Raw genomic sequence first — 15,461 nt, 5'->3', positions numbered from 1 at the left:
GAGGGCCAGGCCAGAGGAAGGCCACAGCCCTGTGAGGAGCCGGGGTGGTGGGGGTGGAGGGGACGGGGGTTGCTGGGGAGAGGCCAGCGGAGGTCTGTCCTGAGTGAGAAAAGCAGATGCTATGAAATGCCTCTTCCTTCCTGCTGTGGGTGATGCCTGGAGGGACAGGGCAGGCTAAAAATGGTGAATTTCAAACAGAAATGAAACAGATTTTCAGCTCACCCTGGGGCTGAGTGACATTTTCTGGACAGAGAATTATCTAGCTGGAAGAGGCCTAAGTCATCATGTCCATGAACCACGTATTTTATAAATGGAGGAACTGAGGCTCAGACAGTGGGAGGTGTTTGCCATGGGTCAAGCATCCAGTGAGCAGCAGGGCTGAGAAGCAGCATCAGGACCCCTGGCACCTGTGCGTGCCGAGGGGGTGCCTGGGAAACGGCGCTGCCTCCTGAATCCATGGACTGAGGAAACCAGGCTGGGGAGGGGAAAGCAGGAGACACCGGAAGCCAGTGGGCTCTCACAGGAGAGAGAGGCCTGGCTTCTGGCAGAGTAGACTCCTCCTGATCATGGGGAGGGGCCTTGAGGTCTGAGAGGGTGGGTCTCAGTGGGCTCAGGACCTGGAGGAAGCGGCACACAGGCCCTGGGAGGAACGAAAGCCCACACCTTGGCCTGTGGGTGTGACCATTTCACTTAAACCCTCTGAACTGAACTCAGAACCTCAGTTTCCCTTCCCTGTGGGTTCCATCCGGCTCCCGCTCATTATTCATTTCCTGCTAAGAACTCTCACGGTGTTAAGACTTCCTCCCTGGCCTGCATCTCTGTGGGGCTCTGCCAGACATCCTGGGCTGGAGTGGAATGGGCAGGGCCCTTGGGGCTCACCTGGTAGCTTCTCACCAGGGCAAAGAGACCCCAAGGAGCCCTCCCAACCCAGGCTGTACATTGAGGCCTCAGGGCCTAGGACTGTCCTGCAATGTGGTGACAGACAGACCTATTCTCTGCCTTCCAGTAGCCCACAGTCGAGCCAGCAAGATGGTTGGAGGGACAAGCCACAGAGCCACGAGGGGACAAGGAGGTGTCCCAACAGGCCCAAGGCAAGGCATGTGGAATCTGGATAAAGGTGAAAGGACCTTTCGCTGAGGGGCAGGTCAAAAGTCAGGGGAGGTGACCTCTACTCAGATCAAAAGGACAGCCACTCATTTATTTGTAATTTCTCTAAAGATGCTCTGTTGGTGTTTGTTTTGATTAATGACTGTGGAAGCTATCGGCTTCTTCCAGTTATTCCCTGGTTCAAAAGAATCCCTCAGGAGGAGAAATAAAGCTTTTCTAGCAAGAAGGAGGCAAGACCTCAGGCTCCATGTGGTGGGAAAGCCCATGTGGGCTGTAATCTGAGCCTTGAATTCAGGCATGCAGGCAGTTTGGGGCCCAGGTTGGAAATGGGCTGCGAGCAACCTTGGAGGTCACAGAGCCACTGTCTACTTGTACTCAAGACGGGTCACTCAGGGAGCTGAGGGTCTGGCCAAGCTGGACCCCAGGCCTCTGGGTTCCCAGAGGGCCATGTTCTCCCTCAGTCACAGGGCACTTGGTTCTGGGCAGTTCCTCACTTGCTTTTCCCACATCCCTGTGCTTGGGAGAGGAGAGCGCAGGAGAAAGCCCACTGGAAAGGGGGGTTGAGCCCAGCGGGTCTGCCTGTGGGAAGTGCTGACGAGAGGGGCAGTGGTTCGGAACAGTCCGTCCAAGCTCCCTGAGGAGCAGGACAGGGTGCACCTATGAGGCTGCCAAAAGGGGGCTGGGGCCTCTCAGGCAACTGCTCCCCTCAAGCTTGGCTCCCATCCAGTCCTGTCATCAAAGCCAAGGGAGGCCGCCCTGACAGATGTCACCAGCACGGAGCTGTCAGTCATCCCAGCAGGTCCCCACAGCACCCCCTCCACTGTCCTGTGAGGGCTGGAGAACAAGGCTCTCCAGTGTGTAACCCCCTGAGAGCTGACGGCTGAGCCCCCTCTCCTAAGTCCTCTCATGGCTGTAGCCTCTGCCTTCAGTTTGGAGACTCAGCTGGTCAGAGACCCTCTGGCAGTGCCTGGGGCAACCACATGGGTAAGCAAATCCTAGCTCATCCCAAAGCCGAACGTTCTAGTGGCCCTGATACCAGCAGTCTCCAAACTGTGTTCCATGGCCCTCGGCCTGCCAGTGGTGTCCAGTGAGATGCATGTGTGAGTGCTCAGTCATGTCCAGTGCTTTGTGAACCCATGGACAGTAGCCCGCCAGGCTCCTCTGTCCATGGGATTTCCCAGGCAAGAATACTGGAGTGGGTTGCCATTTCCTTTTCCAGGGGATCTTCCCGATCCAGGGATCAAACCTGCATCTCCTGTGTCTCCTGCATTGCAGGCAGATTCTTTACCACTGAGCCACTGGGGGCAGAGCAGGGGGAAGCTCATCCTGTGAGAGGGGCATGAAATAAAGAATAAATGCAGTCTATCAGCAGATGAACGGAGAAACGAAATGTAGCATACATGTATAGTGGAACATTATATAGCCATAAATAGGAACATGCTCAACATGGATAGATCTGGTTTTTAATATTTATTTTTATTTATTTGACTGCACCAGGTCTTAGTTGTAGCATGTAGGATCTTTGATCTTCATTGTGGCATGCAGGATCTAATTCCTTAATCAGTGATCAAACCTGGGTCCCCTGCATTGGGAGCGCAGAGTCTCAGCCATTGGACTACTAGGGAAGTCCCAATATGGACAGACTTTGAAAATTTATGTTTATTGAAATAAGCCCAACCAGAAAGGACAAATATTGTATTCCACTTAAATGAGGAATAGGCAAATTTATAGAGATAGAAAGTAGGATAGAGGTTGCAAGGGGTGGGGGTCAGAGGAGGTGGGAAGAGGGAAGTTATTATTTAATGGGTACAGAGTTTTTCTTAGAGATGATGAAAAAATCTGCAATACAGTTAGTGGTTACGGTTTCACAGCATCATATCTTATTTAGGGCACTTCAAATGATTTAAATGATAAATATTATGTTATACATATTTTATGGCAATAAAATTTTTTTTTAATGTAGTGCTCAAACAAGTTTGGGAGACACTGAGTTCTCAAATATAAATGCAGGGGACAAAAAAGAAAAAAAAAACAAATAAATAGAAGGGCAATATAGGGGTGTGGGATTAAATTTTTAAATTAAAAACCTTTTAAATTTAAATTTTTATTTATTTTTAAATAAAAATTTAATTAAATTATTTTTAAAGGGTTCTTATGGGATTATATGAAATCATGTATGTAAAACTTCTGAAAATTGTAATGTGCTATAGAATTTAAAGAATATTTCATTCAATAAAAATACATTTAGGACTCCCTGGTGGCTCAGTGGTAAAGAATCCACCTGCCAACAGAGACACATGTTTGATCATTGGTCCAGGAAGATCGCACGTGCCACAGAGCAACTAAGCCAATGGGCCACAACTATTGAGCCTGGGAGCTACAACTACTGAGCCCACATGCCGAAACTACTGAAGCCTGCGTGCCCTAGAACCCGTGCTCCCAACAGGAGAAGCTACCACAATGAGACGCCCATGCGCAACTGAAGAGTAGCCCCTACTCATTGCAAAAGCCTGCACAGCACCAAAGACTCAGCAGAGCAAAAAAAAAAAAAAAAATTTTTTTTTTTAATGGGACCTCGCAGGACTTTTCAGAGCCTTTATGATGGGGAAATATTAGCTACAGTTCCCAGTGGAGAGGATCATTGAACTCTTTGTTCTTAAAAATCCTAGTCCTGTTCATCTTGGGGCTGACCCCAAATTACAGCATTTGACTTCCTTGGCTGCCTCTCATACCTGGAAGAGGCACTAAAGTTTTTGTTAAACGCTTTACCCTGATTTTTATTTAGAAAATAAAGGTCAGCATAGCTATCCCACTGTGTACCAAACTTTCTTCTATTTTCTCCAAAAATGGTGATTTATTTCCTGGGACTTGGAAGGATTTTGAGTTCTTTACTTAAAATTAAAAAAAAAAAAGGGGGGGGTGTGAGTTGCATACATATGTGTGCATGCAAGAGGAAAATTCTAGAAACTTCTGGTTGTGGAAATGAAATCCCAGAGGAGGAACGCATGTTGTCTGTGGACCAGATGTCTTTGAAGGTGGTTTGGGGTATAGCCTTGGCACCCGGCTAAACTCAGGGCTCCACTTGCCTCTTGGGGCAGGGGCAGGCTCTGTCCTGTCCCCTCCTCCCCATGGTGTTGCCAGTCAGCTGCCTCTGGACAAGCCTTGGTTATAGGAGAGCCTAGGGAGAGGAATGTGGCTGGTCTAGGCCCTGCATCTCTTCTCCCAGAGTCAAGACCTGGATGCCTGCTCAGCTGAGTGTGGGTGAGAGGCCCGGCCAGCTGTCGTATTTGCTTATGACCTTTCCACTGGGCATCGTATTTTATAGTCTCCTGTTTTCAGGCTGGGATTTGGTGGTGACCTGGGGTCGGGTAGGGAGATGTTAAATTGAAGAAAAAAGACTGGATTCAAGCCCCAGCTGTGGGACAACTTCAGTGAGTCACAGAGCAGAAATGTGGTGTCAGAGAGAGAAGCCAGAGGGGAAAATATTTATAACTGCTGGAAACATGATGAACCTGTCAAAAATACATGCAATCAGCTAAAGAAATTGGGGAGAAATAGGCAAGGTCTTGTTTGGTTTTCTGGGAGTGTAAACATTTTTTAAAAAATCATCAGGAGAGAGAAAAATATTAATAATTCCTCTATACACAACTGCCTTGTGTGAGTGATGTTTTGGGGAGATCAAGGGAAAGTGCCTGTGTTCCCTAAACTGAAGCAGTATAGAGAGAAGGGATCAGCCATAGGGAGTGATTGAGAGAGAGATAATTAGATTGGAGAGACAGAAACATGAGTTTCCCTAGTGGCTCAGTTGGTGAAGAATCTGCCTGCAATGCAGGAGACCTGGGTTCGATCTCTGGGACGATCCCCTGGAGAAGGACATGGCTACCCACTCCAGTATTCTTGCCTGGAGAATTCCACAGACAGAGGAGCCTGGCAGGCTACAATCCATGGGGGTCACAAAGAGTCAGACACAACTGGGCAAGTAACCAAGATAACTCTCAGCTCTCAAGAGATAACCATGGGGATGTAAGCCCTTTGAGAATCCTCAGAGATCTGGAGCAATAATGGGCTTCTTAATATAGATGGAGCAAAGCAATGTTCTGATTTACATATGAACAGGAAAGATGAGCCTTAGGATGGGGGGACATGAACCCAGGCCATTGCTGTTGGGTTAAGCAGGGCCTCTCTGTCTGCCCAGGTTCTGGAGTTGAGAGAATTAGACTTCCTTCTGGGGAATCAGGGGTCTTGATGGATTAGATACAGAAGAAAGTTAGATTTAAAAAGAACTGTCTCTGGGACTTCCCCAGCTGTTTAGTGGTTAAAACTGCATTTCCGCTTCAGGAAGCATGAGTTCAATCCGTGGTTGGGGAACTAAGGTCCTGCATGCTGCGAGGTATGGCCAAAACAAACAAAAAGGAACAGTTTCCAGAGCAGTAAACAGCAGCGTCCAGAAAGAATCGTGTTTTGGGGGCAGCCAGAAGAAAGGGCACTGAGGCATGGCTAAGAAAGAGGGGCTGTTAACACCTGGGGACGGGATTCAGCCATGTTCCCAGATGACCAAACTATGTGTCACTGAGTCTAGGGAGACACTGGAGTCACTGGAGGAGGGGATGGGACCATCTGTGACAAGTCCTGTGGGCCACTAAGGAGACTGGACTTTGCCTAGAGGTGACGGGACCAGGGGAGGAACTTCAGCAACACACCTCCAGTTAGCAGTAGTGGAGTAAGGGTCAGCAAAGAACAGATCAGAGAGAGGAGGCCAGTCGTGGAGTGGCCACATAGCCCCGTGGACATAACCAAGGTGACCTTCTAACATGTCCTCCATCATGTCATCCCAATGGTACCCCAGGAGCCTGGCCTGAGGGGTTCCCACCCACAGTTCACTCCAGAATGGCCCTAAGACTGGGATGACCAAGAAAGCACATCTCTCCAATTGGTTAATAGTGACTGCCTGGAGCACTGTCTTGAACTTGGACAGCTTCAGACCGCCCCACCAGACGAAGAGCCACAGTTGATTAGTGATATCTGAGGAGGGGTGTGTGTGGGGGGTTCATTCATTCATTCATCCACACACCTTGATAAACGTTTATTCAGCACCTCCTGAGGGCCAGGCACATGTGCAATGAAGCTCTCCTCTTTGTAGGAGTGTGCAAACGCTCAGCCACAGAAAGAGTAAAAAGCCTCAAGTCTGGGCTCCCCTCTGCTCTGGAGCTTCTCCCTTTGAGCCTGTTTAAAAGTGAAAGTGTTAGTAGCTCAGTCGAGTCCTGCTCTTTGCTACTGCATGGACTGTAGCCCGCCAGCCTCCTCTGTCCATGGAATTTCCCAGGCAAGAATAGTGGAGTGTGTTGCCATATCCTTCTCCAGGGCCAACCTAGGGATTGAACCAGGGTCTCCTCTACTGCAGCAGATTCTTTACCATCTGAGCCACCAGGGAAGCTTCCTGAGCTTCTTTGAGTCCTTGGTAAAGGCCTGTGCCCTGTTCTCTTGGGTCTTAACAAATTAGCTGCTTGGTAGTTATTTGTGGAAGGAGGAAAATAAATGCGTGAATTACCATATTTTTCATATTTTATCCATTCATTCAACAAAGAAACCAATATATACATTGTACAAAGCCTTTTCAAGGATTTGGAGACGTGATTGACCTAATCTCTGCCCTCTAGGAATTCACAGTGCCATGTGGAGATTAGACATATGCCCAAATAGTTGCAAAACAAAGTCGTTATTTATTAAGCCAGGTTCCTTGGGGTCCCTGGCTTCAGGGAGGCAGACACAGCTTGTCTGGGGTCCAGGAGACCAGAGGAGACTGTGAGAAGGTAGGATCCTTGGGGCAAAGGGCAAAGCCAGCCGCTCCCTCCCCTCCCCACCTCGCTCAGGTGGGGCCCCCTCCAGCCTCCCTGTCCTGGAGCCTGAAAACAGCAAGCATCCGTGCAGGTGGCAGAGAGTCAGAAGGCTACATGAATCTGCTGAAAGACACACTTGGAGATGTCAGAGTCTTGCTTTGAGAGGGCTAGGTTATTTGTCACTTGGGCTGCTTGGCAATAGCCACTTTGTAGCTCAGGAAGCCAAGTGGAAGGTGGGAGGCAAGTGTAACCCCTACTCTAGCTCCCTAGTGGGCCCCCCGACTGACACCCCCCCACCCAGTACAGCCCTTGTGTTGTTGTGTGTTAGCCACTCAGTTGTGTCTGACTAAGTGGACACAAAGTCACTCTTTCTGACCCCATGGAGTATATCCTGCCAGGCTCCTCTGTCCATGGGATTCTCTGGGCAAAAATGCCAGAGTGGGTTGCCATTCCATTCTCCAGGGGATCTTCCTGACCCAGGAATCAAATCCAGGTCTCTCGCATTGGAGGCAGATTCTTTACTGTCTGAGGCACCAGGGAAGCCCCAGTATAGCCCCAGCTCAGCCCAGTTAGTAGTACCCAACTCTCTGCCCCGTATCTTGGGCACAAAGGAGCCCTGTCTGCACCTTTGCTCCCTAGGCAGTCCCTGCTCATAGCTCTGCTACCCAGTTCCCTGCCCCTGGGACCTACTAGCTCTTGTATCTCACTGACTTGTGAGGAAGGGGAGACGAGTGGGAGGGTTAATCAGGAAAAGAAATGGGACATGATGAAGTGGAGGGAATTTGGGGAGGTCCAGGACCACGTGGTGGGCCATGGGGATGGGAGGAAGGACGGTGTGGGGAGATGGAATCCACAGGGGCCCTGGCCATGCTATGACCCCAGAAAGTGGCCCAGGGACTTGTGGAACCCTTCCCCAGAATTTACACCTCTCTTCTGGGACCATCTGAGGTCGGAACCAAGAAGGAGCATGCAGCCTGTGTGCATGTTGTTTTTGAAGAGCCTGCTGACGCTCAGCCTTGAGCTTGGGGGGATCTCCGACTTCCAGAGCTCTTCTTTGTGGTTTTGCCCTTTGGAGAGCAAGAAGCACGCATGCTGCAGGAACCAAGCATGAACCAGAGGTACACACATGGACATGGTGTGTACACACATGGCCTCCTACATGGGTACACGCCCGCCGTGACTGAGCCACCCCCAGTGTGTGGAGCCAGGACCCAGAGCAAACAACGGAGCATGGAGGGTATGTGTGTAAACGAATCTGCAGGGGCCCTGTGACCACACTCTCAGCTGAAACAGGACAAGTGCTCTCAAGGCTCCAGGAAGGCGGCTCTTTATCACTTTTATTTTGGTGAGGGTCTTTTTGCACGGTTATTTATACAAACTGTTGAGAAGGCTGCCAATGAAATGTGAATCCATGGGAAATGGATTTTTCTTCCCTGGGGATGTACACGGTGGATATCTGGGCATGCATGTGCGTTCAAGAAGGAGTGTGTGTGTGTGTGTGTGTGCGCGCGTGCATGCAAAAGAATCAAAGCTGCTGTATTGGGAGAGAAGCTAGAAAAGAAAAACATGGAACTTCTTGTCACTCATATGTGTGTATACATTCATACAGTCATCTGATGGTATCACAATTATTTGCTTGTATATTTACACACACACACACGTCCACATTTTTAGCACAGCCTGTATTTCACATCAGTGATTTTAAATCACTTTTTTTGTCAGTGATCTAACCCCACTTAATCCAGTAACTCTCAACCATACCTACACATTGGAATCACTTGGGGAGCTTTTAAAAGTTCCAAGTGCCCAGACCAATATAGCAGAATTTCTGAAGATGGAACTTTGGCATTAACACTTTATGTCAATATTTAATAACCTCCTTAGGTGATTCTAATCTCTTTTGAGGGCTGAAGACTTCTCTGCATAGAAAGTTCTTCTTCCATTCCTCTGCTCAGAAAACTCCTATTCATCCTTCAAGACCTCTGCCCCTCCTACAGCCCTCCACACTGACATTCCTTTCAGAGTTCTTTTCTTATTACCCCTCCCCCATCCCCAGGAGGGCTTCCCTGGTGACTCAGTTTGTAAACAATCCAATCCACCTGCAATGCAGGAGACCACCTGCAGCACAGGAGACCAGGGTTTGATCCCTAGGTCGGGAAGTTCCCCTGGAGAAGGAAATGGCAACCCACTCTAGTATTCTTGCCTGGAGAGAGGAGCAAGAGAGAGAGGAGCAATTCCATGGAGAGAGGAGCCTGGTGAGCTAGAGCCCATGGGGTCACAAGAATTGGAAACGTCTGAGCAACTAAACCACAACCCAACCACCCCTGCTGGGCTATTCTGTCCCATTCAAGGCCCACTGCAGCGCACGGATGGGACAAAGCCATGCCAAGACCTTGAGCCGGAACTGGCTTATAGGGCTGGAAAGGTGTTAACAGCACAGGCTTTGGAGTGAGGCCACCGTGTGAGACCTGGCTTTGTCACTGACCTGCCCTTCTCCTTCTGTATTCAGGTTCCTCATCTGTACAACAGGATAAAAAATTCAGTCCCCACCTTATAAACTCACGGTATGGAGTAAATACGGTACAAGCAGAGAAAGCTCCTCACGTGTTCCTGACCTGGCCTCCTGGTCACTAGTCTAGGCCAAGGCCATGGCGAAGGTCCCACCCCACCCCGTCACACACACACACACACACACACACACACACACACACACACATTCATTCACACACTGTTCATTTCTGAAGCACTCTCAACCTCTTTCCTCCCCCTGACTGACCGGCCAAAGTCCTGGTCACCCACAGAGTCCATCAACACAAGCAAGTGTTTTCTTTACACATTGGGGCTTTTACTTCAATTTGAAGCAGATGGTTGAGCACAGATGTGAACAGCTTTGGCCTTGTGAGCACAAGGAAAGAACAGGCCTTGGCTTTGAACATGCCTTCCTCCCCACGTTACTGGCCCATTCCCCTGGTCCCTTCCTCTCCTCTGCCCCCCTGCACAACCGTCACAGACCACTGGCCTCCAGGCAGGGCACTCTCTCATGTGTCCTGTCAGGAGGGCGGGCCCCTGGCAAGGAGGGGCTGGCCAGGCCAGATGGGGGCAGGTCACCTCAAGGCAAGTCCCGGGGGTGGGGTATGGGTGCTGCTCCCCCTACATACTCACTTCTCATGATGCTGAGGGCCCAAGAAGGAGCCTGGGCCCAGGGAACATGGAAAATCAAGGTCAGAGGCCTGGGCAGCCAGTGGGAGGGAGAGAGGGGCTGGGATCTCAGATCCCACTCCCCACAGGCACCCTCAGCCTCCCTCTCACAGCCCCTAGAAGATGTATCTTGGGTCCAGCCAGCTCAGGGCCAAGTGGAGAAAGACAGTTCCGGATCATGTCTGAAGTCACCAAACATCCATCTCTTCCATGAGTTCCTAGTGGAAATGTTGACTTGTCTTTGGCCTGAGATGGGACCCGGGCAACACGAGGAGCAAAGGTCACAGAGCCACAGTGTGGCTTTTCACCATGGGGTCCTCTCACCCCCAGTTTGTTCAGTGTCCCTGTTGAATCTTTGGCAATGAATTTCTGCAGCCAGAAGGACGGTGGGCCTCAGGCCCGGGCAAGGCGAAGACTTTGCTCTCCCCACCCCACCGGGCAGAGAGCAAAGTGCAAAGTCACCGTAGAGTGGCTGGGGGTGGGGGTGTGGGAGAGGGTGAGAGGGAGGCAGGCTAGCTCTTGTCCTGAGAGGAGGTGGTCTGAGCATCCGGTGGCATCTTAGAGAGGAAGACGAGGCTGGACTTGGCAAGCTCACCTTCTCCTCAAGCTTGACTTGGAAAGAGGGCCCACAGCAGCATCCTCAGGCGAGCCCATGGCTGGTCACTCCTGAAGGAATCAGCCAATGGGAGAAAAGGGATAAATTAGGAGGATAGGATTAACATATATGCACCATATATAAAACAGATAATCAACAAGGACCTACTGTATAGCACAGGGAACTCTACTCAGTACTCTGTAATAACCTATATGGAAAATGAATCTGAAAAATAATAGGTATATGTATATGTATAATTAATCACTTTGCTGCACACCTGAAACTAACACAGGAGGCAGTCTCTTGCACTGCAGGCAGATTCTTCACCAGCTGAGCCACCAGGGAAGCCCCCAAATCAAACACACTCCAATACAAAAAAAAAAAAGCTAAGAAACAAACAAAAAATAAAATAGCTAAGCTAAAAGGATATATTGTATGGTGCAGGAAATATAGCCAATATTTTATAATAACTTTAAATGGAATATAATCTATAAAATTTTTGATTCACTATATTATACAACTGAAAATAATATAGTATTTTAAATCAACTATACCTCAACAAACAAAAAGAAACAACCAACGGGGATGTCCTGGTGGTCCAGTGGCTGAGACTCCTTGCTCCCAGTGCAAGGGGCCCAGGTTCCATCCCTGATCAGGGAACTGGATACCACATGCCACAACTAAAGGTCCCACGTGCTGCAACCGAGACCTGGCACAGCCAAATAAACAAATTTTAAAAAAAAGAAAAGAAGCAACCAATGGTCAGAAGCACCCCCCCCACACACACTGGTCCTAACTCCAGAAGGCCAGCCTGCACCAGGTGCCAGCGCCCGCGGCACCTGCTCTTACTTACCCTCACGGCTGCTCCAGGAAGGACCCATATGGCTCAGGCAGGGGCTGCATCTTGAAGGGTTCAGTAAGGGATGGAGCCACCATTTGGACCCAGGACTGGCTGCCACCAGAGCCCACAGTGTACCCTTACTCCCCACCCCACCCCCACTGCATTTTAGAACCACTGCTGATTGAGCTGGGCTTCCCAGGTGGCGCCAGTGGTAAAGAACCCACCTGCCAATGCAGGAGACACAGGAGACATAGGTTTGATCCCTGGGTCGGGAGGATCCCCTGGAGGAGGGCATGGCAACCCACTCCAGTATTCTTGCCTAGAGAATGCCATGGACAGAGGAGCTTGGTGGGCTACAGTCCACGGGGTCACAGAGCGTAAGACAAGATTGAATTGACTCAGCACACATGCTGATTTAGTAGGTTTGGGGGATGGGAGGGGGTGTAGCAGGTAGAAGGAGCTCAGGGACCCCTGGTCCTGATACCCAGGTGTGACCTACAATCCCCAGGTCACACCTCCAAGGAATGTTAGAGTCAGCCCTGCCCCTGCCCACAGGAACGGCATCCTCACCTCCTTCTCCCCACATCCTTCAGACAAGATACTACACCAGCAGCCAGGAGGCCGACTCTAGGTGCAGCCCATCCCCCGACCAGCTAGGCCTCAGTGTTCTTATCTATAAAATGACAGTGTCTTCATCTAGTGGAAATAAGTGAATTCTGACCTTGAAATTCTAATGTAGAAAACAGATGAGCATGGTTCTGGTCTATTTGAATCAGGAGAGGGTGGGGGACACAGAGAGAAGGGGACCCAGAGTCTACAGTATTGCTTCCAACGTGGAGCCCGGTGAAGACTCTGAGAACTCGGGTGCTTTGGGGCAAATTGGAAAACCCTTAGCTTAGACCATCTTTCAGTCCCTTGCAATCCTGACCTTCAGAAACTTCTCTCTGGCCACTGAACTTGCTGTTGCTCATGAGAAAACTGACGAAAGGGTAGGATTTGCTATAGGAAGGGATAGGAGATGGGGAGAGGTCATAGGGGCTGCCAGGGCTTTAGCTTTGGAGGGAGATCAGAGCTGATGGGGAGGCTCTTCGGGGGCTCCAAGTCCACCTAAGAACACTCAGGAGAACAACCATCCCTTAACTGGGCACGCAAACCCCTAGCAAAGCAGTGCCAAATACCTCTCTCTTGCTTCTTGCAACAACCCTGAACAAACAGCTAAGCACTTATTTTTGGAACAGAACAGCTGTCAGGCACCTCCGACGTGCCAGGGAACCTTCTCACATCCCCCATCTCAGAGGTAAGTGCTACCTACGAGTTGGCGGCACCAGCATTTGAACCCTGATCAGTGCTATTTATCCTAACACACGAAGGCAACTCCTGCTGAAAGGGAGGCTTGGGGAGCCAGGCTGGAGCCAAACCACGAGGCTGGAGGGGCTGCTAACCACAGGCCCCGGTGAGCCTCAGGCCTGGGCGGCCGATGGGCAGGCGGCCAAGGTAGAGGCTGGGGCAAGGCTGGAAGCGGGGTCCAGGGAGGGCGAGGGACCTCCGCCAGGAGGAGGGAGTGTCCTCCGGCTAATAGAGGCTAAGACAGGGGTAAAAGGAAAAGTGAGAGGAGGGAGCATCTTGATGTGGTGAGTTCGGGCTCACATTCTCCGAGCCCATGGTGTGTGCTGGCCCCAGCAGGAATCTGCTTTTTGTTACTGAGTCTGAAGAGGAGGATTAAGAAGCGGAAAGGAAACCCGTGGGGATGGCACTGGGTCTGTGGTCCACGTGGTGATTTACAGCCGCGTCATCCCGGCGCTGGCTGCCTGGGCGGGCCGGCCGAGGACTGGCCCTGAGTTCCTCCCTTGCTCAGTCCGCCTGCGGTCAGAAAAGGCGCGCGAGGCTGGGGCAGCTGGAGCCAGCCCACTGGCTGCTCTGTCAAGGCGCGGCTGCCCAGCCGGGCTCTGCCCCAAGCCATCGGTAGGGCTCTCAGACTCCACGGAAGCCATGGCTACCACCAGCCCAAGGCCTGACTTTCAGTTCTCAACCCCACCCTTTCCCTCGCGTCTATACTGGACCTGCCTTCCACCACCCACCTTGGACCAGGAATCCCACACGTAACATCATCCATCCAAGGAAGCCTTATGTCAACTGGGGCGTGGCGGGAGAAACAATGGGAAGTCTTAGGTGCCAAGACCTTTTCTGCAAATAACCAGCTGTGTGACCTTGGGAAGCTGACGCTCCCTGTCTATGATTTAATTCCTTCACCTGTATGGCAAGTACAAGTCCATGCACGTGGATAAGCATTCCCCAAAGGGTTGTTCTGCAGAGAATAAGCCAGGTGAGGCATATCCCATGAGTCTTGGAAACATCACAGACCTTGGCCCCATCTTGGAAGTCACTGTATGTGCTTCCCTGGTGTCTCAGCTGATAAAGAGTCTGCCTGCAATGCAGGAGACCCAGGTTCGATCCCTGGGTCAGGAAGATCCCCTGGAGAAATTCACAGTATATATGGACATATTAAAAGCTCTGAAAAATCCTGCAGTCAAGAAATGTGTATGGTTTTATTTACCCAGCATTTTCTTTTGATTGTGTGATTGTGACTGCATTGAGAGGAGAAGAAACTCATTCCAATCTTTCCATTATTCAAGGCTACCCAAGGGGCTTCCCTGTGGTTCAGTGGTAAAGAATCTGCCCACCAATGCAGGAGACATGAGTTTGATCCTTGGGTTGGGAAGATCCCCTGGAGGAGGAAATGGCAACCCACTCTAGTATTCTTGCCTGGGAAATCCCATGGAAGAATCCCATGGAGAAGTCTGATGGGCTAAAGTCCATTGGGTCCCAAAGAGTCTGACATGACTTAGCGGCTAAACAACAATGAAAGGGCATTTCAGGGAGGCTGGAGGAAAGTCTCAGGAAAGCTTGCAAACCGCAAGGGGCAATCTATGCCCCTTCCCTCCAGGTGCCCTGCCAACCACATCATTTGGCCACATCCAGGCCCTGCTTCTTTACTGCCTGTCTCACCATCGACCCAGTCTCTCAACATCCCCACCCCAAATGCCCAGTGAAGGCAGGCAATTGGTCCAGCCTCAGTCAGATTTCTTACCATGGACCCATCAGCTGTGGCTGAAAGATAGAAGACAAATCTACCTATGCCATCCCTTCAGAAGAGGCAAGGTGTGTGTATAGGTGTGTGTACACATGTACACATGCAAGCATAATTGCAAATACATAGGAGAGGGTTGGGGTTACTCTCCACTGCGACAACCACACCACAGACTCCTTCTTACGTAACCCCTGGCCACATCCTGCTCCAGGTGAGAAATACAGCTTGCATCCCATCCAGCTCTGGACTTTTTGTGAGTGGTTGTTTCCACTGCAGCCAAGGCTCTGGGTGTGGCTGGGTAAGGGTTTCGTGGTCCTGAGGAGCCCCCTACATGGTCCCTCAACAAGGAAGATGCCCTTTAAATACAGGTTCTGCCTCTCACTAACATTGTTGTTCAGTTGCTCAGTCATGTTTGACTCTTTGCAACTCTGGTCTGCAGCACGCCAGGCCTCCCTGTCCTTCACTGTCTCCTGGAGTTTGTTCAAACTCATGTCCATTGAGTCGATGGTACCATCCAACTATCTCATCCTCTGTCACTCCTTCTCTTGCCCTCAATCTTGCCCAGTATCAAGGTCTTTTCCAATGAGTTGGCTCTTCACATCAGGTGGCCAAAGTATTGGAGCTTCAGCATCAGTCCTTTCAATGAATATTCAGGGTTTATGTCCTTTAGGATTGACTGGTTTGACCTCCTGGCTATCCAAGGGACTCTGAAGAGTCTTCTCCAACACTACAGTTCAAAAGCATCAAAAAGTCTTACTATCGTAAACTTTAAAAATGACTAGACAAGATCCCTCC

At 50.4% G+C, this 15,461-nt stretch overlaps 1 protein-coding gene across 1 annotated transcript in view; it reads right to left on the bottom strand.

Annotated features, from left to right (window-relative positions):
- Positions 1–9,767: 9,767 nt before the first annotated feature.
- Positions 9,768–15,461, bottom strand: part of ATOH8 (atonal homolog 8 (Drosophila)) — a 43,187-nt gene continuing 37,493 nt past the window's right edge. The window contains 1 exon segment of the mRNA XM_010862202.1: positions 9,768–10,808. Coding sequence (XP_010860504.1) covers positions 10,803–10,808 — 6 coding nt within the window. The 3' untranslated portion in view covers positions 9,768–10,802.

Source organism: Bison bison, unplaced genomic scaffold (genome assembly GCF_000754665.1).
Source record: "Bison bison bison isolate TAMUID 2011002044 unplaced genomic scaffold, Bison_UMD1.0 scf7180017864480, whole genome shotgun sequence".
NCBI lineage: Eukaryota > Metazoa > Chordata > Mammalia > Artiodactyla > Bovidae > Bison > Bison bison.
The sequence above is the reverse complement of the archived record's forward strand: the minus strand, read 5'-3'. Positions and strand labels throughout refer to the sequence as shown.